Source organism: Polistes fuscatus, unplaced genomic scaffold (assembly GCF_010416935.1).
Source record: "Polistes fuscatus isolate 324 unplaced genomic scaffold, CU_Pfus_HIC Scaffold18, whole genome shotgun sequence".
In the NCBI taxonomy this organism is placed as follows: Eukaryota; Metazoa; Arthropoda; class Insecta; order Hymenoptera; family Vespidae; genus Polistes; species Polistes fuscatus.
Window position 1 is genome coordinate 2,193,408 of NW_025113086.1, and position 27,050 is coordinate 2,220,457.

A 27,050-nucleotide genomic window follows, 5' to 3' on the forward strand; every position below is an offset into this window, starting at 1 on the left:
ATTTGAGTACAGTGTTACGTGTTATTATGAAGGATTTGGTGAATACGTATTTGAATTAGATGAAATTGATATATTGACGTGATCAGAATGATCGAATGTGAAATGATTTTTTTAAATGTAAGATAAATGATTTTGTTTATTCATTATGTCGGAAGAACGTACGATTGGTTCGGAAACTTCGAAAACTGGAAATAATGCTGTTGATGTTTCTAAGGTTTCGTTTAGTATTGAAAGATTACTTGCACCTATTGTGAAACCCATCAACGATGACAATAATTTATTGCAAAGGGCTCAGTTTTCTTTGCGCGTTTGCAATTGTAAGTATAACGAATAAAATTAGTCAATAATTAGCGTATGTTAAATGTTTTTTCTTTTTTTTTTCAAAAGGGTGAGTAAAATGTCAGAATTGCATTCAAATGAAACGAAAATATGTGCATTTGCGTTTATGGAATAATCTTTGTTGATATTAATAATAATTTTATGTTTATTTTCATACAAAATTTAAGCCCTTAAAATATTTTATTCTTCTTTTCTATTTTTATCACCCTATATTTAATATTTTAATGCAAGTATACTTGTTATTAGAAAAATGTAAATTTGTTATTAATAATTAATGATTTAGAAAAGAAAATAATTATAATACTTAATATTTGATATTTAAAATAATATTAATAATATTAAATATTTTATATATTATTAAATATATAATTTTATTTTAAATAATATCTCAAATATTGTGATGTTAAGAAATTTAGAAATTTTATATTTGTGTTTTTATTAACAGCAAACGATTCCAAAAACCATCTTTTTATTATTACTTCTCTATCTCATTTTATATTATATCAATAATATTTGAAATCTATTTAATATTAAATTTCATTAGAAATATCAAACATTATAATTGTTTTAAATGATTTCAATATTTTAATTAACAGCAAATGATTCAGAAACAAAAATATTGGTAAGCCCCGACTCGTCGGTTTCAATGGCGGAAGAAATCGAGCTTGATGATACCGATATGGTTTGTTCTACTTCACCTGAACCAGAAATGTGTTATGGTACGTATCCAATTGTTATCTTAAATATTAATCAACGATTATTTCGAATCATAATTATCCATATTTTTCATTTGACGTTTTTATTTTTTATTTCCCTTTACGTCTTCCACTCGTTTTGATTTTCTCATTAGTTTTGATATGATGTTCTAAATATTCGTTTTATATATTTGACGTCATGTTATTTGGCTAATAAAATCTTTTCGAAACAAGTAGGAAATTAATGTATACGCAGATGGTAAACACTTGTGTCTACCTTGTTAAATCAGCGATGTAATGAAGACATATTAAGAAAAGATGATGATGATGATGATGATGATGATGATGATGATGATGATGATGATGATGATGATGATGATGATGATGATGATGAAAAGATAATAATTTATAACATTTATAATCCAGTAAATATAAAGAACATTAAATATAGAAAAGAAAAAAAGAAAATCTGCTGCGTGTGGGTTTTTTAAAGGAAAAGAAAAAAAAGAAAAAGAAAAAGAAAGGCCAGCTTTTAATTAAACAAATTGAATAAATTGTTTAAATCGATATTGAAATTATTATCTTATCAGTAGTATTATCTAGAAATACATTTATCGATTTACGATTCATTATCAGTTTTTAAATGGCATTTAATTATTATTCGCTTCTTTTTTTTTGTCTCTCGATCATACTTAAAAATGTGATTATAATTTTATGCTCGATATATTATTTTGTTCAAACAAATGTGAATTCACTTGAAATGTTTGCGAATGAATAATTATATTTCGTTTTATTTTGGATAGTAAGAAATAAACTACTATCGAATGTTTTGAAAATGGTGGATGTTACCTAAAACATCTCAATTAACTTAGGTGACCAAGTAATTGATACTAAATTCAAAGTTATCGTTCTTCTAGTAACGAATACGTAAGGTTAGTAAAAAGGAACATGGTTTCACGAGTTTGATCCATTACTTCCTGTGGGCTCCACGCCCACTCAATGTTCCTACTTCTCGTCCACTATTTATCTGTCTCCTGCTAATTCTGCCATGGAAATGCAACTATACTTGAATACCTAACATACGCGTATCCACAAAAATACAAAAAAAAAGATAAAAAATAAATAAATGATTGAATCGACGAGTATCCATGGATTCTTAAATCAGCCATTTTGGTTGCTCTAATTCAATTCGAATTCTATCGAGGAAGGAACAATATTTTCTAGATTTAATATTAAGAGATAAAATTGTAAAATGAATTTTTCATCGTATTCTTGAAAGATCAAATTTAATATTTTACACGTACGCACAAAAATCAGACGAGTGTGTTCGTGAATTCTTAAATCAGCCATATTGGTTGCAAATTCAATTCGAATTCTATCGATGAAAGAAATTTATTTTATATTATTATGAAAACACATTGTTAAATAATTTTGTCATGCAATATTTAGAGAATAAAATAACAAAGGATTACAATAGTATATTTAAGATTCAATACTTCACACGTAAATATAAAAATCATACGAGTATCCGTGAATTCTTAAGTCAGCCATGTTGACGATTGCAAACAAAATCCTAACCTCATCGAAAGAAAAAAAAAAGTATATTATAACGAATACTATTTGTTTAGAAAATATTTCAATGCTGTCGAGACGAGAAGAAACGATTGATCGATTGTTTTTTTCTTAAAAAATATTTCAAATCAAACAATATATTATTGAATCAATTATATAAATTATATTCTCATTTTATATCTTAAATAAAACATATTCTCACACAAAAAAAAAAAGAAAAAAGAAACGAATAAAGAGTCGAATATTTTTCAATGTAATTTTAGTTGGCAATAAAATGACAAAGGATTATGGTTGAACGTTTAAAGTATAATTAATAAGATGGTTTAGCAGAGCAAGACTCTCCTCTTGGTAGCATATTCATACGAGAAACTTTAAAGTCGACTAATTTCTACCCGAATTGTGCCGTTTCTTGTGATTTACATGGCGTAATGCTCGGCACAATAAATTCGAGATCTAAGGAAAGGACAATTCTCGTTTGCGCCATGAGCTTGGACTGAGATATGTGGGACGTCGACGTTCAACCACAAAGCCGTCAACGTTATACGTAAATCTTAAACGAGAACAACTCGAAGAAACGAAAGAGAGAATAACTATCCCTCTTTCATGCTGGCCAAAAAATTAATTTCCATATTATTTTTTTTTTTTCTTTTTCTTTTCGTTAACCAACAAAATATATTTCGATATCGCAATAATTTTCTTTCGTTTTCTTCTTTTTTCTTTTTGTTATTTCTATGGTTATTAAATTAAAAATATTCTACATTTAAGAAAAAAAACAAGTAACGAATGTCACATCTAACGAACAAAAATTAAGAATTTATATCTATCTTTTATTTTATTTTTTTTTTTTTAACCTAGACGTATAAATTTATAAGCGTATCAAACGAGTTTATTTTTTCTTTTTGTTTTTCCGCTGGTCAAAAATTAATTATCGAATTTATAATGTTGCCAAGATTATAAATTTAAATAGAAAAAAAAAAAGAAATGAAAATTTATGATATTATTTTATGAAAACCGATGCGCGTGTGTTTGCACGTTTTTTACGATTAATTCAATATGTTCAAGTTCTCGAAGAATAATATATTAAACGAACGTTTAACGGATGAATAATTAATGATACTTTTTATTTAAAACAAACATTACGAGTCAAGATAATATAATGTTACGATTATCGATTTTTTTCATCCTATCAATTACGAAATTAATTAACCGTGCGTTGTTCGGACGAATCGAAAATTAGGCAAAACTTTATTGCGTATTTTTTTCTCTTTTCAAAAAATTCTAATGTCATTCATCACCGAATAATTAGAAGACAAGTTCACCGTGGCTCGCGGCAATTAGGTAAACTAGAAGGCGTGGTGTTCTATTTCCGCGACGTTCTTCTCTCTTCTCCGAGGTTTTTTATACTTATTTCTTTTTTTTTTTATTTCTTTTTTGTAAGATTTCTTTCGTTAGTCTTAAGAGTATCTTTTTGCAGCCGTTTATCTCATCACAGTTTGGTCCCCTCGACCAACCCTTTTCTTACTTCCTCCTCCTTTTCTTCATCTTCTTCTTCTTCTTAGAGCTCGTTCGTCAATGCAACCGAGTCAGAAACTTGACGACAAATGAGCCAAACGTGTTTCTTTCTCCTCTTATACACTAGAGAAAGTACTTCTTCTCTGATATCACGCACACATTCACATATATACATGAATGTATATGTACAAACGTATAGGAGAGGTAGAAATGTGATTTGATACTCTCACACAAACACACACACACACATACACAGAGTACGAATGCAATTTCGTACGAACTTTCAAGCGAATCAAAGACACGGGTACGATTTTAGCCGCGGAATGACTCCGTCCAGTTTCTACAACATGCCTGAGTTCGAAGTTCTCGAGAAACATGCGAGAAACGCGACAATTACGTCCCCCCATCTGACAATTAGTACCCGGTTAACGTTAACTACGATTTTTTTTTCCCCGATTTTTCTTATTTCCCTTTTTGTTTAAACGAAATATTTATTACCCATCTCCAAAGCAACCGATCTAATCTAATTTTAAATAATTTAAGAGATGCCACGTGTTTTCTTATAGAATCCTTCAACACGGTTTACTATCAAACATTAATAAGAGTAAATATTATTTATTATAGATTTTAAATAATTTATTCTGATTTGTTCAATGAGTCTAACAAAATTATAGATAATTTTTTTTTAAATCTTTAACAAAAAAGTATATTTCCTGATATTAATACAAGGAATATTAATACAAGGATTGTAATAGGTTATTATTTTTTCCTGTTCTATTTATTAATCATTTTGCAATATTCAATAAAATTTTCTTACTTTTCAAAGACTCTATTACCTAGAAAAAAATTATAAACATTACAAAAAGAATTAGATTTTGTTTAAACAAGATCTTTCAAAAGTATATTTCCATTAACATATGCGCACAATATTGGAATTAATAATCTCGCGAGTTTGTAAAAATTACAAAAATAAATATTTATTATCAATTTGGAAAAATTCGATCGGATTTCTCGATTATCAATGCATCAATGTTATTTAAAAATTATAAACAATATAATCGTATATAAATAATACGGATATTAACGCGAGATATGTAAAACTATTGGATACATAAAAGACGGTTTTACGTCGGATGACGAATGGGCAGATAATTAGAAGATGATCCTCACCGTTTAAGAGCTCACAGACTTGTTACCAGAATACTAAAAGAGAACTTGGAAGACATTCCTCATGGTTAAACCGTGAGACTTGTCTTGTACCACCGTCTTGTAACTTCAGATAAGTATAAATATAAACAAGTTTGTGGGATATAAAGTTTCAAGATTAATGAGTGTACGGCAATTTTAGGGTAGTTAATTGGAAAGATTAACGATGAACTGCAAACACCCACTTCCAACCCAATCCCTAACCTCTAACCCTCTACCTACTTTTTTTTCCTAACCTATCAACATTTTCCAAAATACTTTATAACGCGAAACATATTCGAGAATATTGATTATCCGATCGAAATTGACCGATTGATCATCTTCATTTGTTTACAGAGGCTTGTACGAGTAGCAGCGGAGCCAATTCTACGACAGGTGTAGAAAGGGAAATTCAAGAAAGAACTGCCAACGCGATTAGCGACGATGAGAGGAAAAAAAGACCGCGTACTGCGTTCACAGCTGCACAAATAAAGTCATTAGAAGCTGAATTTGAAAGGAACAAGTATCTAAGCGTTGCGAAGAGATTGCAACTTAGCAAGACTTTGAAACTAACTGAAACTCAGGTAAATCTTGCGTTTTTTTTTAATTCTTTGCTTTTTTTTGGGTTCTTTTTTTTATAATATAACAAAATATGTATAACACGTGTAAAATATGTGTATGTGTGCAAGGTGTGCGTCGAAGAGATAAATTTTGAAAAAGTTGATTAAGAAAATAAAAATCTTTTCCAATTTACAGACAGGATATTCTAACCAATAAATCGCAATAATGTCTCCACCAACTTCCTCAGAGTACGTCACCTGAAATAGTTTAACTTACACGCATCCAGAGTTCTTTCTAAGGAATCAACTTGACTCTAAATTATTAGTTAGTAGTTTTAGTCACGGACCATATGTGTTTAGGCGCCGATAGAATGGCGCCAAGAGGGAGGATTGCCCTTTAAGACCAATTAGCACTTATCCACCCTTCTTCCTTTCATTCACCTAACGAAGAAAGTGAATATGTTTTTCTCAAATCTTTTTTCTTCACTTCCAAGAAAGTAATATTCTTTGAAGATAATCCTTAGTCGAAAGAGTTTAAATCATGATTTTTAACAATAAAATATCAAATCGAATCTTAACGCAATTCTATTTCTTATTAAAAAATACTCTCCGATCATTTACATTCAATAAAATATATCGATCATTTACTTTGAAAAAATACTGAAAATAAATTCGAAAGAAAAATCGTTGAAAAATTGTACACACCCCAAAAATGAAATGTCCAATAATCGTACAATCGTCGAACATCAAAATATTCCTACATTGAATCTAAAACATTAGCACGAACAATTATCCACGATATATACATTGTTCATAAATATTTTGATCATATATATAAATATATTTGTGAATAATATTAATTAGAAAATAAAATCAAATAAAATTAATTGTTTTACGACGATACCAAAAATAATAATTAAATGAGGAAGTGTTGCACGTAGAAGAGTATCTCAAACAAAATATCCGGTGACTCGATAATTGTTGTTGAAAGAGGTCGAAATATTCATACACGAGATCTAGAACGGGACGGATAATTATCCGGAGGATCAGGAGAAAAAGGGGAAGACGATCAGACGACGGATCAGAGGGAAGAAGAAGAAGAAGGAGACGTGTCGTACCGCGGACGTAACTGTCACAATATTTCTCAGAGTTAACGAGCCAGCACCGAGTTGCTCCCCTTCTTCTTCTTCTTCTTCATCTTACTCTCTTACTCTTTCTGTCTTTCTTGATCTCTTGCTTTTACTTTATCTTTCTCGTGCAAGCACGATGTTACATAGAACGTTCCATCGTTTCTTAGCCTTTTCTTCAAGTAAACGTACAGCAAACCGACGGATGCTGTGCGCCATCCGAGGCGACGGACCGGAGAGGCGTCGATTTTTTAATTAGGATATATTACCAACCGAATGTCACGTTTTAAACGGACTGCTACTTCTGAAGATTTCTTCATGAGGGAAATTATCCTCATGTTTTTCTTCTTCTTTTGTTTTTTTTTTTTTTTTGATAAATTTTCTTTAATCTTATTTTACATTACTTATACTTCTAACGGTGTCTTTGATAATTTTACATAGTTAAATATATATTTTCTAGGGGTGGTTGTTGTTGTTTTACATTTTATATTTCAAACAAAGTAACCCTCGAATCAGCTGGGAGTACATTTTCTAAAAAATAATCCGGTTTGTTTATTGGAATACTTCCTTTGTTCTCTTAGGTTAGCTTGGTGTCTTAAATTTTTACCTTTACTCACTTTCCAAAGATACTATTTGCACCTAATTGAAAGAAGATCACTTCTTGGCCTGTGGACGCAGTTTAATGTCATGCCCGGGACACCTAGTTATATATAAAACAAAGCTCAATTACTTCGAAGCTTTTTTTATATAAAATTCATCTCATCAGATGAATATAAAAAAAAAGACAGTTCATAACTATTAACATTTGAAATATTTTAAACCGATAATTACTTGATCTATAAATGTTATTTTCAATTAAAAATTATATTGTACTATTATTTTTTAATATAATTCATCTAATGATATAAACGTGAAGAGGTTCTCACAAGAGCCTCGGTAGCGCAGTAGGCAGCGCGTAAGTCTCATAATCTTAAGGTCGTGAGTTCGATCCTCACCCGGGGCAATTCTTTTTATTTTGTTACCCTTTACCACCAGTAGGGTAGCAAAGATTTTCTAAGTTTTACTATTAGGTCTTACCTGACGAAAATAAAATAAACCATTTGGCATTCGTTTCCAACAGCCTCGGTAGCGCAGTAGGTAGCGCGTAAGTCTCATAATCTTAAGGTCGTGAGTTCGATCCTCACCCGGGGCAAATTTTTTTTCGTATCTTCATTAATTTTTATAAATTTTTATATTTACAGATTAAAATATGGTTTCAAAATAGGCGAACCAAATGGAAGAGAAAATATACTAACGACGTAGAATTATTGGCGCAACAATATTACTCGAGTTTGGGTATACCTGCACCCAGGCCAATTTTTGTTGGGGATCGTTTATGGTAAATTGAATTTTTTTTTAATAAATAAATTTAAGAAAATCTAATACAAAATAAAAATGAAAGGATATTTTTGTTTACAGGTTTTTTAATTATCCAACACAATCTCAACCAAGCGCTACATTTTTTCCCCAACATTTGACGCCAATGCCTTTACCACCAGCTTTGCCAATCGTACAACCGTTACCCAGTAATTTACAAACTGGACAACAATCTACGATTTTTCATAATATTCCTTTAAGTCATCCCACGCATCATCTTACCCAGAGATTAGATTTTAGGCATCAGGAACCTTAAGTTAAATTTATTAATTATTATACTAAAGAGGTGAAATGTGTGTGCGTGTGTACAGAAATTGTTCATTAGAAAATTGATATCACCGTGTTATCTTTTTATAATTGCATTTATAGTAAGAATACATGAACATAAAAAAATAAACAAAAATTATTTAATTAGAATAATTAGAGTATATGCATATAAAAGTATAAAAAAAAAAATAGAATAATACTTTAATCAAAATCCAAGTAGTATAGGTATCTCATTATTTTATATTTATAAATGATCATAGAAATATTTTAAACAAATTATTCCAATGAAGATTGCTAATGATGAATACCTATACCAATTTGTATTTCATAAAGCGGATGGAGAAGATAACATTTTATTAACACCTAAAGTTTTTTCATCGTGAGCCGCTTGGTCCTGTATAATTTTGGCATACTTTTCATCATCTTGTAGATCCTCTTCTAGCAGCATTTCTTGCATTCTTTGCTTGTATCTGTGAAGAAATTATTTTATACAAAAACATATTTTTAAACGTCGACGATTGAAAATAAATTACTCACATCTCGCTGTCTGGATTATTTTCTTGATTTCTACATTTGTCTAATTTTTTTTCTATCGCTCTTACAACATCACGCGATGGTGGTTCTACGCATTTAGCCATTGATCTTATTTCTACAATATTTACACGCAACGATACGTTATTTTATTCTATTACATTTAACTATACGACGAAATATCATTGATTATTTTACAACTTACTTCTAACTGCTTCTATTATGCCTCCTAATTGTTCGCTTGAAAATAATGTATCGGTAACATAATTGTCTAAATTCGCTGATGCTCTGGACGCTGCATGCAAAGTCGCAGCTAAAGCGACTTGACTTGGTGCATAAATTAAAACACTGTCCGTTAAAAAAACTCTTTCTAAGAATTCATCTATGTGTGGCCTCAATTTTTCTGGATTCTCTAATGAAGTATAACGAGTCTGCAAGTTACAACACAATGTGTTAGCAAACACGTCTATAAACAATTATCAGCGATGAAAAATCAATACACCTTAATATCAATCATTAATCCTTCGACGGGCCTGAACGGATTGTGAATTGTTAAATTGTAATTTAATTGTTGCATGAGTAACAATTCATTGTTAAGAATAATATCTGATGCTTTTTCTCTATCGCCCTTAATATTAGCAACAAATTGAGATATTGAAACATTAAATTCTTCTACCTGTAAAAATGACAATGTTACATCGTACAATCTTAATTGTCTTCTATATACAGTACTAATTTTATTACAATATAAAATGATATTAACTTTACAAGCTAAGTATACGCATGTGACCAATATCTCCTTTGGATGATAATCCATTACGCTGTTTCTCAAATAAAATCTCTTGAAGTAATGCAGCGCAGTAGCGACGGTAGCTTTGGGCATTGGAGGTGTAAAGCGACGACAGAAATCACGCAATTGTAATTCATAAAATCTAAGTAGTGTACGCTCTTCGTTGTCTGAGAGAAAATGTGCTTCTCTTTCTTGTGGCTTTGTAATGATGAAATAAAAATATACAAGTTATCCTGTACATTTAAGAAAATATGAAATACATGTTAATATTAATACTATCTACGAGTTCTGTTTTATCGACAGACTCAAACGTAAACATGACATTATTTGTATATACAGTATTACGGAATTTAAACGCTAAACTGTTAGTTTTTATTTAGGTTTCAACGATGACATTAATTAACGGTTTGAACATTAAATAATTTTTATTAGTAAAATGTACTCCTAAAATTTGTATAATGTATCGCATGGAAATAAGAAAGATTAGGATTTTACAATGAGGTTAGAAACGATAGATAATACAATACGAATAATCTTAATTAATATAATACGATTATTTCTAACAAATAATTAAAACTTACCGACATATTGGCACCATGTTTATTGATGAATTCCGCATTAGTTTTTTCTCTTAATGCAGTTAATTCATTTTCATCTCTAAACATCCAAAATCTTTTTTGCGAACTTTGAGGAAACATTCTTTTAGATTAAACAAGAAAAAGAACAAATAAATTCGAATGTGAAATTAAATGTAAAAATGTATAAAAATAATTGACGACGCCGACAGGTGTTACACGTGCAAGCTCAAGAAGTACTAAATATTTCTATGAACAACTACCTAGAGGGCAGCACTGCTAATTGTTTCGAGCGTTTACAAATCGATACAATCGATAACTGCATTTTAAATTTACAAATTAAATTGTTTTAAACAATAATATAAGATCGTTTTCTCGGAAAATTTGTAAGAAACTTATAAAAAGAAAACGTATTGTTAAACGATAAAAGTGATTATTTTAAATTTAATTTTTTTACAACAATTTTTCATATAACCTAAAAAATAAAATGAAGATGAAGTTTTTGAGATAGATGAAGTTTTTGAGATAGATGAAGATTTTTTTAATCTTATTAATAGAATACAATTAATGATTAAGTAATAATCAAGTGAAAATATAAGACAAAAAGCGATAAATATTAATGAATAATTTTAAAGTACTATAATGTTAAATAATAGTTGGTAAAAAAAAAAAAGAGAAAAAAAAAGGATTAGGAAGGATGAACGAATACGATGTTTTCTGGCAAACTGGCCGCCTACGCAACGGTAATAAACAAGATCGGCGACAGGAAGAGAGAAAAAGAAAGAAAGTAAGAAAGAAAGAGAGAGAGAGATGGTGGAATGAGGTAGAGCCGATTTTAATATGGACGCCTCCCCCAAGCGGTTGCACGTCCGATCTGAAGGGGCGTTCCAACGACCCTTTGTCAACCGACAACGCCGCTGCATCTTATCACGATCGAGACTTGGGATCTACCCGTTTTGCTTCTCCACCTCGTTTCTGAACCCTTAGGCCATCGTTGGCCGTTCGAGCTGCCGCTCGTTCTAAGAGTACTTACAGACCTCACCCATAACTCTTCCTCAATATTTTTTTTCCATTCTTTTTATCCTTTCTCTTTTTGTTTTGTTTTTTTTTCTTATTACAGGCTAGTTTACGTTGCTTTCACGTTAGAGGTACTTACACGACTCCTTCCGTTGTTGTCCTCGGTAATGTATCCGAGACTTGGAATATATTGATTTGATCAATCTTATGATCATTGTAGGATCTTAAGTTTCTTTGGTAGATTATATCCAGCTAACATTCACTTTACTTACTGTATTTATCATATTATCTTACATCAGTAGAAATCATAAACGGTTAGTAGCATAAGGAATCAATGTGTAATTTATTTATTCCTTCCTTCGTATGAATTTGATTTTTAAATCAACTACTGTTGTACTCAAATATTTTCTCTCATTCTTTATTTTTAGGTTAGATTTTTTGTTGTTTTATTTCGTAGTAATAACGTGATAATTTGTTAAGCAAATTAGGATACATGTACACAGATCTGCGTGGTATGCATATTGGTATTATACTTAGATATATAACTGTACGAAACCCTAGCGGTTTCGCTTCCGCCGAAATCCAAGAAAGGAAGGAAAGATATGGGCTATCCCCGAAAGTGAAGTACATCCGCCATTAATCTAACATTGCGGTTAGCAGCACCCTCGAAAAGTTCGCGTGTTCCACCACCCTTTCCCTTTTATACCAAAGACACGCACGTATGCGAGTACACTCTCTCTCTCTCTTTCTCTCTCTCTCTCTTTCTCTTTCATTCTCTCGTATTATTCTCTCTATATACATACACCCACGTTTCCCAATAATCGCGTTTGCCGTAAGGAAAAGGGAAGTCAAATGGTTTACTCGCCTCGTCCTAATGCAAAATCAATATTCAACTTGGGCTACCGAGGTGTGACGGATTAAAGTGGATTACTTTCAGTGTGTTATCCAACTTGCTTACTTCGTCGTAATCAAGAATGACTTTCTCGTATACGAATGAACCACCCTCTTTCTTTAACGTCTGACAAATTACCTGGCTAACTGAACAGACATATTCTTACTTTGGTTTACAACATTCAATGTATACTGATTTCTGATACGTTCCAAACATGACTAATGATTATTTTTTCTTTCTTTCTTTCTTCCTTAACGAGATTTGATCAATATCAATATTTTTATTAATACCCTCAAGCTGAAAATAAAATGAATTTAATCAATTTCTAAGAAGGAAGAATATTTAGATTTTACTTTGGTCTGAACCTGTAGCATTTGTGAAAGAACTTTCATGAAATACGTACGTGACCTAGTACATATTGCATGACCGTTAACCATGCTATAGTGGTATCGTCGTTGGTTAACCCGCAAAAAGCGGTATCACGCCTGATTTTAACACTCCTCGGGGTTTTGGCTTTGGCTTGACTGCTTTTCTCACTGCACGCAAACCTTCCGTGGTCAAAACGTCACGTGGCCTGTTCCTCATATGTCAGGACCTTTTGTGTTTCTCTATTGTACTTTTACCTGTATGCAAATCAATTTCTCATGTTTCATCACGTTCATGTAAATGGATCAAATATTTAACCAATTCGAAGGTCTTGGAATACATCGTATATCTAATTGTACACAGTTTAGATCAATATTTCGTATACTTGCAATTTTACAATTTGATAGAGAATAAGGAAACAAAAAAAATGAAAAAATATTGAAGAAAAGATCAAAATTGATTTTCAAAACGTTATTTCTAATAACTTTTGATCAAACCTGTACTTGTTTCTCCCTGTTGCTACCAGTTTTGATATTTCGATAATCTCGAGTTGTTTGATAAATCATTATCGACAACCAAATGATTCGAAAATCACGAGTCTCTACGTTCACATGTAGAAGAAAGACAAAGGTAGACAAATAAAATAAAATAAAATAAAATAAAATAAAGTAAAATAATAATAATAATAATAAGAGTAGAGTCTGAAGAAGTTCGGGTGCAAAGTTAGCCAGAGGCATAAACGAAGAGAAAGATCAGCAAGCAGTGAAAAAAGAAGATACACAGAGAGAGAAAGAAAGAGAGAGAGAGAGGAAAAGAATAAGAATAAAAATAAAAATAAAAAACAAGAAGGAAAAGAAAAAAAGAAGAAGAAGAAGAAGAAGACAGCTAGTACCAAGGAAAGTCGAGATGGAAGAAAGAGACAGCAACGAGGTGGGTTCGTATACATGGGTGTATAATTACAGAGGACAGAGAAAGAGAGAGAAAGAGAGAGAGAGAGAGAGAAGGAAAGAGAGTGCAGTGGCTAGACCTACTACAGCAAGTTTGAACGTTGCCTTGAGGCAAAAGTATACTCCAAATCGGTGAGGCCCCCCGATTCTTTAGCGATCCTTTTCGCGATCCTTTCGCGACTCTCGTTCCTAATTCTTATTCGTGCCTCGGGTGAAAAACAGGGACGAGGAAAGAAGAATTGCTATGGTGTTTTTATGCTACCGATTTTTCCCTTCCCATAAACTTTTTATCTTGTTTTATTTTTTTTCTTTCCTTTCTTATCTTCAACATTTTCAGGGCCCACCTATTTCTTCATATTTCTTTATTCTTTTCTTTTTTCTCCAACCCCCTCCTCTCCCCCTTCCCGATCCTCCTTTTTTCTTTTCAGGAATTTTGAATAAAAGCAAAAGAAAAAAGTAAAGAAAAGAAGAAAAGAAAACATTTATTGAATAATAATTTATCAGGATAATTTTGAAATAGTTGAAAAATGCAAGCGCGGGGTGACTGCATTATGCATGAAGATTATTATCCGTTGGTAGAGTCATTAAGAAAATAGAAGAAGTACGTTTGGCTTGATATTTTACGAAGGATTTCTCGATAGATTATTATGATCATACGCATACGTACAGAGGATTCTATTATAGAGAAGCCTAACTACCTTTACTTGGTCTCTGGTGCGCATATGATGCGTATTGCACGTAAATGTTCGAACCGATTTCTTCTTACCACCACCGACATGTAATATTATTTTTTCTCTCTCACATTGCTCATCCTCTTCTTCCCTTTCGTTATTATCTCGACTTAATTCGCGAGAACGAGAGTTGTGACCTTCTGAATCCTCTAATTTTGGCTGGCCGCGGTCAGGGCGATAATTAACGAACTATAATCAACGGCCTACTCGACGCGTAACGCAACGTAACGTAACGTAACCGAGAGGATTCACCTTTTCATGATGTATGCTTTTACCGGGGTGAGTACATTAAGGTGCATACACATAGAAATTGCACATTATGGATTTTAATCGAACGTTTTCAAATGATTCTAACTGGTAATGATGTAAAATAATTGATCCTAGTTTGTTGCTTTAGGAATGCAACCGTTAACAAACTAACTGTAATTGAATTTATTTAATTTATTTTATTAAAATAAAAATATTTGTTGTTCTTAATATGAGTTAGGACACATCGAATAACTCAAAATTATCCACTTTTGCGGTAATTCCCGTCCTCTAAGGCGCACACAAGTTCGCGCAAGATGGCCGCCGCATGAAGAGTTCCGATTGGTGACGGCAAAGCGGGCTATTTGAGCGGCGGTTGGTGGTTCAACCAGCGGACCAAGGTACGAGTAATTTTGATCGCGATTATACTAATTTCATAGTATGCCCCTTCTCGGTGGCTTAACCACTCGTGTGGCCGAGTTCACACGAGTAACGCCACGAGACAGGAGTAACGTGTGCTCGTGATATGCACACTACTGTGCATACTTTTATTTCGAAGAAAAAAAGCATTATTTATTTTCCCTATAACGAAGAAGAAAATATCTTTTTGAAGGAAAAACTCTCGTGGAGTGTTTTACATTCGGACTCGATTATTACGAATCGTAATTAGAACTAAATCGTGAGTAGTTTACTCGATAACACGTGGCACCCAATTCCTGTTTATTTCAAACATGAACGATAAAGTAATAAAAGGTATAAAAATGGAATAGACTACGTAACTGTTAACGTGACCAATGGTTGGTGTACATGCATACATACTAAGTTATCATATCAAACTAGTATAATCGTCTCATGTCTATAATCGTTAGCTGTGGTCGTAGTCACGGGCAAATAGGCTCTTCCCTCTCTTTTCATCTGGCAATCTCGCGAGGTTCGCCATCTCCTTCACTTCCTCCCCTACCTTTCTCTCCTCTCTCTCTCTCCCATCCCTCTTATGTTCTCTGGGCTCTCTTCTCTCTTCTCTCCCCGTGGGCAATGAGCGGAGGGAGCCTTGCCGGGTATCGCGCGGTGGGGGCTAAATTACCACAATTTTGTACTTTTTATACCGCGAGGGAAAAAAGAGGATAATTTTTGGTGGAAACGCAACAATTTTATCGGCCGTTGTTATGTGAGATCAGTTGGTGTCTACTGCCGCTACGCGTTACACCTGTCCGTTCTCCTGCGTCTTTCACTAACAAAATCTAACTTATGTTACTTTTTCTTATTATTATTCTTTTCAAAGAATCCTATCGAGAATCATTGCATTTCGATCGATTTCATTCCAATCATGGATTCCTTCCTTCAGCCCGGCGCCATTTTGGTAACCTTGGACTTATCATTTCTCGATTTCTTATAAACGAACTTACGATTAGTTCAATTTCATTTATCGATTTAGGTGTTTTATTTGCATTTTATTGTACTGAGTGTGATGATCGTAGAAAGTGAAACTTATGTGATTCGATCAGTGTAATTTGGAAGACTTCCCAGTCGCCATTTTGGGAAACGTATACTTACTCTGTAACCAGAGTTTATGGTCATTGGAAAGAAATTATACGAATGTGAGTATTTAGTATGTAAATACTATAGATGATTAGAATTTATGAACTGAATATTACACTAATCCTTTATCCATTCAATTTTCTATCGACATTTGTCACGACATGATCAAACCTGACGATGTCAACAGTACAGACACACATTATGTCCCTTTATTTTACTAGCAAATATTCAACACGTTGATATTCTAACGTACTAAACATTAGCCTAGAAAATCTGATAAGATTGACGTTCTAACGTTGATCATTAGTTGGTCGTTGCTACTGGTAGTTAACAGTGTAACTTGATAATACCTTTAAGTTATTCAACAGAGAAACCTGTTTGCTAAGATTAAAAATCAAGGTTCGTTTGACAGCGTGGGATATAATAACATCGAAGATATAAAAAAAGAAAAAAAAGAAAAAAAAAAGATTATTTAAAATAATTATTAAAATCTCGACCGGTGTATAGAAAAGATGTTTATCTAAAGTAGAAAATTATTACTTTTACGATAATTCTCTCCATCGAGAATTGGTTATTAGATTTATAAGATAAGAGGAAAATGTTCATAAAAAAAATGTTATGTAATATATATAGAAAATTTTGTATTACAGGTTTATGTATCTATAAATATAACGCGCAATATCTATTGTTAATTTATTATCTTTATCATAAAGAGTATTCGCGCGGTATCAATTAAATGCGATAAAGTATCTCTAGTCTGAGATGTTATAAATTCATTACTTATAAATATTCAACGTATCCTGAGATAAACATCTCTCTAGCACGTTGGAAGAACATATTTTTTATTATGATTATTTGCATTACGTCAAAATTTATCTTCCATTTGTATTGAACTCTAACAACAAATGTTATCATATTACTTTTTGATCTAAGCTAAAATGCAACAATTATAAAAAAGGACCAATCATGGTTGTACAATAAATAATTTTGGCTTGGACAATATTACATTGTTTTAAATATAAACTGAAGTGCAACGATAAACAAAAAATGTAACCCAAATGAACCAAACACAGTAATTAAAAGAGAGGTTGTTCAATAATCGAAATTTTTCATTTACGAACAAAACAAAAACCAAACAAAGTAATTGAAAGGAAACCATGATTGTCCAATAAATAATCTTGAATTAAATCCTATGTTAAATAAAAACTGAAATGTAACGATAAACAAAAAACGTAACCCAAATAAATCAAATACAATAATTAGAAGAGGAAAATTGGGGATGCTGTTATTTTTTCATCTACAAATATAAAGTGTTGTTTAATAAAATTCAAAGTATTTATATCAGTTTATCTAAAATAATCCAAACAATCATCGTATTATTAATTTAACGATAAACAAAAACGTAACTCAAATAAATCAAATACAATAATTAGAAGAGGAAAATTGGGGATGCTGTTTTTCTTCCATCTACAAATATAAAGTGTTGTTTAATACAATTAAAAGTATTTATACCAGTTTATCTAAGATAATCGAAACAATCATCATATTATTAATTTAACGATAAACAAAAAACGTAACCCAAATAAATCAAATACAATAATTAGAAGAGGAAAATTAGGGATGCTGTTATTCTTCCATCTACAAATATAAAGTGTTGTTTAATTAAATTCAAAGTATTTATACCAGTTTATCTAAAATAATCGAAACAATCATCGTATTATTAATTTAACGATAAACAAAAAACGTAACCCAAATAAATCAAATACAATAATTAGAAGAGGAAAATTAGGGATGCTGTTATTCTTCCATCTACAAATATAAAGTGTTGTTTAATAAAATTCAAAGTATTTATACCAGTTTCTCTAAAATAATCGAAACAATCATCGTATTATTAATTTAACGATAAACAAAAAACGTAACCCAAATAAATCAAATACAATAATTAGAAGAGGAAAATTAGGGATGCTGTTATTCTTCCATCTACAAATATAAAGTGTTGTTTAATTAAATTCAAAGTATTTATACCAGTTTCTCTAAAATAATCGAAACAATTATCGTATTATTAATTAAACGATAAACAAAAATCTTGTGCTTAACTTCTGTGATTAATTTGAAAAAATAAAAAAAAGAAAAAAATAGAAAGGAATTTGAGCGAGTATATATGAAAAAATGGATTCTCCGTAAAGATGGTAGGATAGAAGTGAAGATACCCAACTCGTTATTGATGCCGAGGGTATCTATCGCTCCCGGGCTTGAAGGACCAACGTCCACGTTCGTTGAAAAAAAAAAAACTAAAAAAAAATGAAAACATAGAGCAAGAGAGAAAGAGAGAGACAGAGAGGGATGGGGGAGGCGGGTGGGAGTGGGGGGAGGAGGAGGAGGGTAATAAAAATGCAAGGGCGAAAAAGGACGGAGGTAAATAACGGTGGAGTAGGCGTGGTTGGCGCGATGCGGCGCCCTCAAAGCATGATCTCTTACCTCGAGGGTGTACCTTTTAAAAACCCTAAGGTAGGAGAAGAACCCTCGAAACTGGGAGCACCAGAGATAAGATCCTCCTAGTTATCGAACTAACTCCTGTTCTTCATCGAAACTCTTCTTCCGTCGGCATACTTTAACTTGGATACAATCGGTCAACCTTGATCAATCAACGCAACGAATCAGGGGAGGATCAGATTTATTCGAGTTATTTCCTTGGAATGAAGAAATTTATAGAAGGTATTTTAGAAAAGATAAAAAAATCATCTGCAACGTTTTCTTAAGAGGAAATATTTTTAAACGGGAATGATCAAATTGTTCTAAATATTGACGAGGAGCAAATTGATTTTACATATTTTTATTTTTCTTGAAAATGAAGATTAATTATTGTCAATTTGATATCTTGTTAATGGTTCAGATATATGTTATGCGAATCAATAATTAGATTTAAATATATTTATCTTAAATTCTCTCTCTGAACAATGTTCTGGTAAAGTGAAATATTAAGGAATTAATTTGTTGAGATGATTTAATTGTAATTTCTTTGAAAATGACAAAACTAAATGTTTCAATCGAACGTTTCATAAGATTTTACAAATGTTCGATGAACAAATACCCAATTAAACATACTTTAAAATCGTAGCAAATGCAACAGGAAACAGAACGAACAATAATCACGATATCGACATAACCTCAAAATAGTTGAATTTTCGTCAAATAAAAAAAAGTATAATTATCATTTTCCTGAAAAAGGGGAAAAAGGAAACTATTAAAATACTGAGACAATTTGATGTCTCAGATGTTCTAAAACGATTCAAGCAGATTAGACCCTAAAATCATATTAAGAAAAGGAAGAGAAAAAAAAGAAAAGAAAAGAAAGGAAAGAAAGAAATAGAGGAAACACTAACGACGATACGATGAACCCGCGGCTACGGAAACAAAGACGTAAGAATGACGGAATATACGGCATTTAAAGGCCCTAATTACAGCCTCTTCCCTGTATCTCGATACGAAGGAACGTGGTCGTGGCAGATGTGGATAATGATAGCCCAAATCCGCCGATCTGTGTCCTCCTTCGAAGGAAACCGAGTTCCACGGATTCTGGCGCCATCGATCAGACATTTCTACCAACCATTAATCGAAGTTATCGAAACTTAAATTTTCTGATCCTGCCGACGGGATATATACGCACCTTCAAAATATACACCTTTCCATTTCGAAACTGAAATCTTTGATTATGTTTTCGATACTATTTTTTCATTTATTTTTATTCGTCGCGATGTGATCCACATTTCTTCTTTCCTTTTTATTAAATATTAGATTTGTATTAGAACGTTCATTTTTCTTCTTCATTTGGAATAAAATAAACAATTAGATTTGATTAATATCTAATGAAATACGTTTCTCTCCCTACGTCTCTATTACTCGAACGATATTCCATCTATATGCAGATTTACTTTGGGTTTTGTCGCTTTCCTTGAAATTCAATTTTGTGGAGTCCTGTTTTTTTCTATACGGGACGAAAGTCTAAACGACGACGACGAAGGACCCCGTTGTCTTGTTCTGTCCACCAAAGGAAAATAAAGGAAAGGAAAAGAAAGGAAAGGAACCAAAGGAATCGAGGAGAGCATGCCTCTAAAATGCCCGCCCTTCACCTTTACCGGCCTTTAATTACTCCAAAATTTTACGAGCCGCGCGTTCTGTTCTGTCATTTGTTTGCTCAAGCCACGCCGGAAGTTCGAGCTAATTGATTATCTGCTAATTTGTAACGTTCCCTGTTTAGATCATGCCGAGTTTATATTCGAAAACTGTTTTGCGACGGTTTCTTTCCTTTTTCCAAAGGACACTTTTTTTTTATTCAGGGCCCGCCCCCTCCCCACTTCTCCCCCCGCTTCTTTTTTTTATTATTATTATCTCATCTTCCAAAGTTTCGTTAATTGTTTATCCCGGAGAAAAATGAGATTCGTTAATAATAATATTACTATATCTTATTATATTTTAATTTAAATAAAACCGAATGAATTTTGTTAAATAATTTAATATCAAATTCTCGAATTATGCGTTGCATAGCAGATTGAGTACTTCAATCAAACTACGACCTAGGGGGACAACGTAATTTATGGTTGTTATCCATGATATATTTACGATGTAAATAGATGCAAGAGGAAAATTCTTCAGACGTTTTAAAGGATAAGAAAACGAACATTCTGATTATCTTTGATAAACTATCTTTGACGTATAGATATACCCCAACTATTGCCATTTATCTTGTTCATATGGAATGATAGAATCCATCAGATTCCGATAAATTATTTATTTTCACGTTAATAGAAAAAATGATGATTCAAAATCTTTCAGATTTGACACGAAAGATCTTCCCACTTGTTGCCCAAAAATACATTAGACAATTATAACAAATATTCAATCCTGTTTATCCAACTATTGTCCACACTATGATACTTGATCAAAAGTAGAAATAATTAGAAAATATTAGAAAATAAAATAAGAAACTAAACGAAATCATCTCGACACGATGCGAGCCTGAGTGAAGAAATCAATCATTTATTTAGTATTTTTGTGTTCAACGCGAGAAGAATAAAAGAAAATATTGAATAAGAGAAAAAGAGATGGGTTGTATGGACCCTAAGGGCTAACTGGTCTTCTTCATAAGACCGGAGGAGAGCTCTGGGGAGAATGCTCATGGAGAAGCCGATGGGGCCTTACGTAGGACCGTCTACACAGGACCCCGCGTAATAACACGGCACCGCACGAAACAAACCGACGAATTAGGAGGTACTACTACTATCGGGGGTTCTGCGAAAGAGAACTCGACAGACGGACGTAGCAGGACGAACCGACAGCTAGCCTCATCGAGTGTTAGTCGAGTCGAAAGAGCATGAGGAAGAAGATAGCGTAGGGAGGAATGAGGGAGGAGGAGGAGGAGGTGGTGGTGTTGGTGGTGGTGGTGGTGGTTGCAAGAAGAGGAGGAGGAGGAGGAGGTTAGGTGGTGAAGAATGGTGAGGGGTAGGGTGTAGAAGAGGATGGATGCTTCGAAAGGGCCCGGCCTCGTGCAATTACGGTGCCTCGGCAAACCCCAACATTATCTCCAATTATCCGCTTGCGTTTTGAGGTTAGGTTTTCGGTACCCCTCGAGGGCCCAGCAACAGCCACCACGAGGCAACGCGATCCACGAACGTCCACGGGGCTCGATCTTCGCGAAATTTGCCCAGAGACAGAAAGCAGTTTCTACTATACTGTTATATTGGGTAGTAGAGAAAGTTTGAAAGAAAGAGAAAAGAATATATGGTTTGATGTTTGGGTGTATACGTATGTATGTATGTTTGTGTGTACTATGGTCGATCCCATTATGTGGCGTCTGCCGACGGATCGATTCGAACGTTTTCGTCCTATGTGCCCTTTTTCGTTTTACCGCAAGGCATATAACACCGCAAAGGATCGACTTACAAAAGCCACCTAACTATTCTGACTGACCGCAGATCGAATATCTTTTCTTTTTCTTTAGTTTTTTCTTATTTTCTAATCGCTTGGAATGTCCGTTGAATATTTAAGGTTATGTTACACGTTGAGATATGTTTGCTTTACTGTTGGATATTCCGTTGGATGATAGTTTTCAATTACAAATAATAAGATCGAATGACGTTTTCGTTGATAGGGGGATGAAATTTGGATTTAAATTTATATCAAACTTTAAATACTATCAATATTTAAATATACATTCAATTTTTAGCAACGCGTCCAATGAAAGATATTGAACACTTGGTCGAATTCGAATGAATTGTTCGTGAAAAATGTTTGTAATACTTGAAAACAAAGTTATCAAAATAATAACAAGTTATATTGTAATAATGACGGTATAGGTTACTCCCTTTGCAATTCGAATTTTTCGTATGATTCGAGGGTTCGATAGAAGAAACTACCATCTTGCTAACCTTTCAGTAAGATCATCGTGCTGATGAAAATAGGGCAGTTTCGAGTACTCTAGCCAGCGTTAGCGTGCTAAGAAAGATTTACAGTCTTTAGACCGGAAAGGGTACCGTGAGGGTGGTTGCTGCTGGAAGAATGGTTTCCGGCGACGGTAGCTCATAGTCTTCTTTAGACACTGTTACTATGGTACACCCACCGAACTGATACACGTGCCGACGCCTCGAATATTAAACTCCAACGCGATCGTAGATCAAATTCTAAGATTTCTAAGTAATCCTATTTGAATCGTGTGTTTCGACGAAAATATAATAATCAAAATCTAATTGCAACGATATATTATATTTTCTTTTCTCATCCCATCGTTCGTTTATAATACAAAATCTCAAGAAAACATTTGATCATATAAATTCGTTGAATAATTTTTCTTAACGTTGCATAGACGATGTGGTCGTTGCTTTTTTATATTTTTTCTTTCTTTCACGATACTTTACAACGCATCCGAGAATTTCAATTACAAAGCAGATACCACTAAACACGTAGAAAGAGTCTTAACATGATTACCAGTTACCACTTCCTTCTTGTCTTCTTTTGCTTTTTGTTTTTTATTTTTTTTTTTCTGTTTTCTTCGGATTTTTTGTTGCGTTTATATTTTTTTCTTTTGGTAATCGCGAACCATGTGTTACGCTGGAAGCTAACATTTCTCCTCGAGCCTTCAATCAGGAGGAGTCCAGACGTAGCATACTCGATACGAATTTCACTTAAGGTGTTATCCGTATAAATGTGTGTATGTGTATATATATATGTGTGTGTATGTGTTTGTGTGTGTGGTAACTAACAGTGGCCGGAATCGATTCAAGCGTTACACCTTTTGAATACAATTTTCGTAATGATATGCGAAGAGAAAGAGAGAGAAAATACGGTAGATATACATATACCGTATGTTTCCACCTGGCGTTTTGAGGGAAACAGGCAGACAGACCATCCCGATGACCAACCGATGTCTAACATTCGTTATTATAACCACCTCTAACCTATGCTTCTTTTTTTCCAAAAGTTCTGCAACATTCAAATTTTTTCCAATGGAACAACTTAAACTCAATGTTTATCGTCAAGAATTTTTACCAACAAAATGTGATCTTTGTTTCTCTTTAGTTTATTAATTAAATGAATTAACAATAGATTATAGAATTTAACGATACTTAAAATTAATAATTTGTTAAAAGAAAATAAATCCAAAAAAAAAAAATCAATTATTAAATTTAATTAATTTAAATTAGATAATTAATTTAAATAAAAAATAAATAAATTGTCGATTACAATTCGACAATCGGTTTTGTTGATATAATTTTTCTATAAAAAAAAATGTATATGGGGGTTTGAAAAAATGTAGTTTCGTTTCGTTGCATGTAATAAAATAAAAAAACTGGGGGTGGGGGTTAACTTTCTGGTCTAAATTTCTTAACGTGAGAAAGAAAATACAGTGACGAATGAACATCGATATTCTTTCTTTAACGCAAGTGCGAATCTTTGGAAATATTATGGTGTCCTGCACTATAGTTCGGTACCTATCAATCATTTGACTCATGGTCCGGCAATAAGACTTCTCGAAGAAGGGGTTATTATCCTGCCAGACTCTTGTGATGCACGACCTCCATGGGTCCAATACTGGACCTTAAGCCCTTTTACCTTCGTGCAAGTCGTGCACGAAAATTTCTATGGTGTTTTATTGTAAAAGTAAGTAAAGTTAAAGCAAGTTAAGCATTTTATTCTAATCGTAATATTTTATAATTTCAATAAAACTTCATCAATTTGTATTTTAAACATATTTTTATACTCGATAATTCAGCCAAATGAATCAAACAATTTTTGTTTTATAAATTGCATTAATTATAAATATTAATATGAACATTTTTAACAGTATACATTTTTTTTAGAAGATACAATTTAAAATGAATATAACAATAACAAATACAGTAAGAGATAAAAAATAAATGTAAAAAATATCGAAACAAACGAATAATACAAAAAGTTGTCAGAAATGTTTCCAAATAAAACGAATATCTGTACAATTATTATAATATAAATAAATATAATATAATTATAATTAAAAATTATATTATTATAAATAAATAATTGTATGAAAAATGTTAATTAAATTTTATGAAAAAATTAATTAATATAAATAAATAATAATTTTGTTTGTTTATCCTTTTAAACTTCAATTATTTTCGTAACAATTGACGAGTGAATATACTTATATTCACATAATATTCTTATATATATATTGGTATTATCAAGGTAGAAAGGAATTATGATAGAAAGCTCTCTGGTTTATGGCAGCATAATGAAAATGCAGACACGTATCATAAGTTAAAACCGTCTGGAAAGAAAGAGTGATCGAGCTCGTTCTCCTTTTGAATATTCATACGTTCCTTCCTCCTATCACGATAGAAATACTTAAAATATCGCAACAAGATCAAGAGTCGTTGTTATCGTATCAAGGTTGCCAATAAATAACATTTCTGATTAATACATATTAAAATCATAATAAATTATCATCGAATACATCGCAAACGTTTCATTTTATTTATTCAATATTTCATTAATTAATATATAATTCTAATTGATTATACTCTAAATTTAACTAATAGATTAATAAATCAACCAAATTTTATCTTCTTCTGATTAATTTAATCAAATAATCAATATTAAAATCCTAATTTTTGTATTTAGAACAAACAAAATAATTAATTAAAATACATTTTAAATACAAAAATCGAATGAACGTAGTAATAAGTATTAAATATGTATAGTATATATTTAATATTATTATTTTTATTATTATATATGATATAAATATTAAAAATGTTATCTTATCGTTAGATAAAATTACTTGTCGGTGTAGTTGCGTTTGATCTATCGTACATTGTGTGTAACATCGAGTAGTAGATTCGTTGATGGCGTGCGTGAATGCACTTTTTATGCGTGTACATCTATGCACGCGTGTCCGACGGTGCGAAACTTCATTAGAAATGCAAGTGTAATGTTGCCTTCACAAAGAAAGAGAGAGAGAGACAGAGAGAGAGTACCTTAGACCGCAGGGAATTCACCAATCACGCAAAGTTACTAATTTTCTCCCTTCCTTAAAACCCCTTTTTCAGTTTACTTTGCTCACATTCACTATTTTACTTGCTAATTTCACGATCTTTTCCCTCGTTTGTTTATGTCAATTAAAGTTGGAAATTAAACGTTTCAATTAATCGATCTATTTTAATTCGTATTATTTCCATATATCAAACTTTTTATATTTAAAATTAAATTCATTCAAATAAAAATGTTAAATCGTTGCGGGGTATTCATAGTTCAACACGTTTACCCTAATTAAGATTATTTTTTTTTAAATATAATCATTTAGTTTTTTTTTATTATTATACAAATTATTGTTCACAAATATCGAACAAACGAATTAAAAAGTATCGTTCAGTTGAACAAATAATTCGTGACACAAATTGGGCTGATAAGTTTTACTGGGAACAAAAAAAAACAGCTAATAACTAATAAAATGAGGATAAACAAAGGAGATATTGTGAAATAAAAATGAAAAATAAAAGGAAAAGAAAAAAGAGTTAAACCGAAAAAGAAAGAATCGTAGTTATAGAATCGTATATTACAGTCGGTTCAAAGAGTACGTGCTGTGTGTAATCGTATTTTGAAATGACATGCAAATGCAATGGGCATTAAAGGCGAGCCTGGTTTTTCAGGGCGTTACCTTTCGGAAATTCTGGTCGGTTGGTTGGTCGATGGTGAACGTCGAGGGCGGCGCATCTGTCGGCAAAAGATTTATATCCCGAGGCTGAAGTTCCTTCTACGGGTTTCTCCCCGTTAGCGCGAAGTATTACCTCTGTTAGGCACGCCAACACACTTCGAGAAAGAGAAAGAAATAACTTTAGCGATTTTAAATCCCTCTCTCGTCTAAATATTTTTCTTTTACATTCCTATTCCTTTCCCAACTAAACTAAACTAATCGAAATAAAAAGTAAAAGAGGATTGCAATTCTTGTTCGGCTGGAAACTAAACAAATTACGAAGAATTCATTCAAATAATGAAACTCATCATACATGACTGGAAATAGTACATGTTTGTATGAACACAGGAAGGAACAGATTGATAATTTTTGTTCAGTGATATTTTGAACAAATTAGGAAGAATTCATTCAAATAATGAAACTCATCATACATGTCTGATAATAATGTTTGTATGAACACAATAATAACAGGTTGATAATTTTTGTACAGTGAAATACTGAACAAATTAAGAAGAATT

General features: G+C 32.2%; 2 protein-coding genes, 1 long non-coding RNA gene and 2 other non-coding genes across 7 annotated transcripts; 3 read left to right on the top strand and 2 right to left on the bottom strand.

Moving 5' to 3' along the window:
* The first annotated feature begins 145 nt into the window (after nucleotides 1–145).
* On the top strand, nucleotides 146–6,080 carry LOC122515594 (NK1 transcription factor-related protein 1-like). The gene is made up of 4 exons (XM_043632993.1): nucleotides 146–317; nucleotides 936–1,058; nucleotides 5,661–5,887; nucleotides 6,060–6,080. The coding sequence occupies exons 1-4, from the start codon at nucleotides 146–148 to the stop codon at nucleotides 6,078–6,080; spliced, it is 543 nt and encodes a 180-aa protein (XP_043488928.1).
* Nucleotides 6,081–7,920: 1,840 nt separating this feature from the next.
* On the top strand, nucleotides 7,921–7,993 carry Trnam-cau. The gene has a single exon. It is a non-coding gene; the product is annotated as a tRNA-Met (tRNA).
* A 116-nt stretch (nucleotides 7,994–8,109) lies between these two features.
* On the top strand, nucleotides 8,110–8,182 carry Trnam-cau. Its single transcript has one exon. It is a non-coding gene; the product is annotated as a tRNA-Met (tRNA).
* Nucleotides 8,183–8,435: 253 nt separating this feature from the next.
* LOC122515506 (cyclin-H) lies at nucleotides 8,436–10,827 on the bottom strand. Of its 3 annotated transcripts, XM_043632885.1 has the most exons (7): nucleotides 10,576–10,826; nucleotides 9,968–10,192; nucleotides 9,707–9,880; nucleotides 9,410–9,635; nucleotides 9,211–9,322; nucleotides 9,037–9,143; nucleotides 8,436–8,657 (listed from the first exon to the last, which is right to left on the bottom strand). In XM_043632885.1, the coding sequence occupies exons 1-7, from the start codon at nucleotides 10,690–10,692 to the stop codon at nucleotides 8,650–8,652; spliced, it is 969 nt and encodes a 322-aa protein (XP_043488820.1). In that variant the 5' UTR covers nucleotides 10,693–10,826; the 3' UTR covers nucleotides 8,436–8,649. The 3 variants fall into 3 exon arrangements, with proteins under 3 accessions (XP_043488820.1, XP_043488819.1, XP_043488821.1); XM_043632884.1 differs by lacking the exon at nucleotides 8,436–8,657 and having other exon boundaries at nucleotides 8,736–9,143; nucleotides 10,576–10,827; XM_043632886.1 differs by lacking the exon at nucleotides 8,436–8,657 and having other exon boundaries at nucleotides 8,736–9,143; nucleotides 9,968–10,227; nucleotides 10,576–10,664.
* A 1,914-nt stretch (nucleotides 10,828–12,741) lies between these two features.
* Nucleotides 12,742–26,643, bottom strand: LOC122515470. Its single transcript, XR_006303277.1, has 3 exons — nucleotides 26,497–26,643; nucleotides 12,882–13,101; nucleotides 12,742–12,775 (listed from the first exon to the last, which is right to left on the bottom strand). It is a non-coding gene; the product is annotated as an uncharacterized LOC122515470 (long non-coding RNA).
* Nucleotides 26,644–27,050: the final 407 nt, after the last annotated feature.

Bases quoted from the DNA above. Each gene is read 5' to 3' on its own strand.
- LOC122515594 (XM_043632993.1), top strand. From the start codon at position 146: ATGTCGGAAGAACGTACGATTGGTTCGGAAACTTCGAAAACTGGAAAT. The intron at 318-935 runs GTAAGTATAACG...TTTAATTAACAG, and splicing joins TTCTTTGCGCGTTTGCAATT to CAAATGATTCAGAAACAAAA. The intron at 1,059-5,660 runs GTACGTATCCAA...ATTTGTTTACAG, and splicing joins TGAACCAGAAATGTGTTATG to AGGCTTGTACGAGTAGCAGC.
- LOC122515506 (XM_043632884.1), bottom strand. From the start codon at position 10,692: ATGTTTCCTCAAAGTTCGCAAAAAAGATTTTGGATGTTTAGAGATGAA. The intron at 10,193-10,575 runs GTAAGTTTTAAT...ATCATTACAAAG, and splicing joins AACATGGTGCCAATATGTCG to CCACAAGAAAGAGAAGCACA. The intron at 9,636-9,706 runs GTGTATTGATTT...TGTAACTTGCAG, and splicing joins GATTAATGATTGATATTAAG to ACTCGTTATACTTCATTAGA.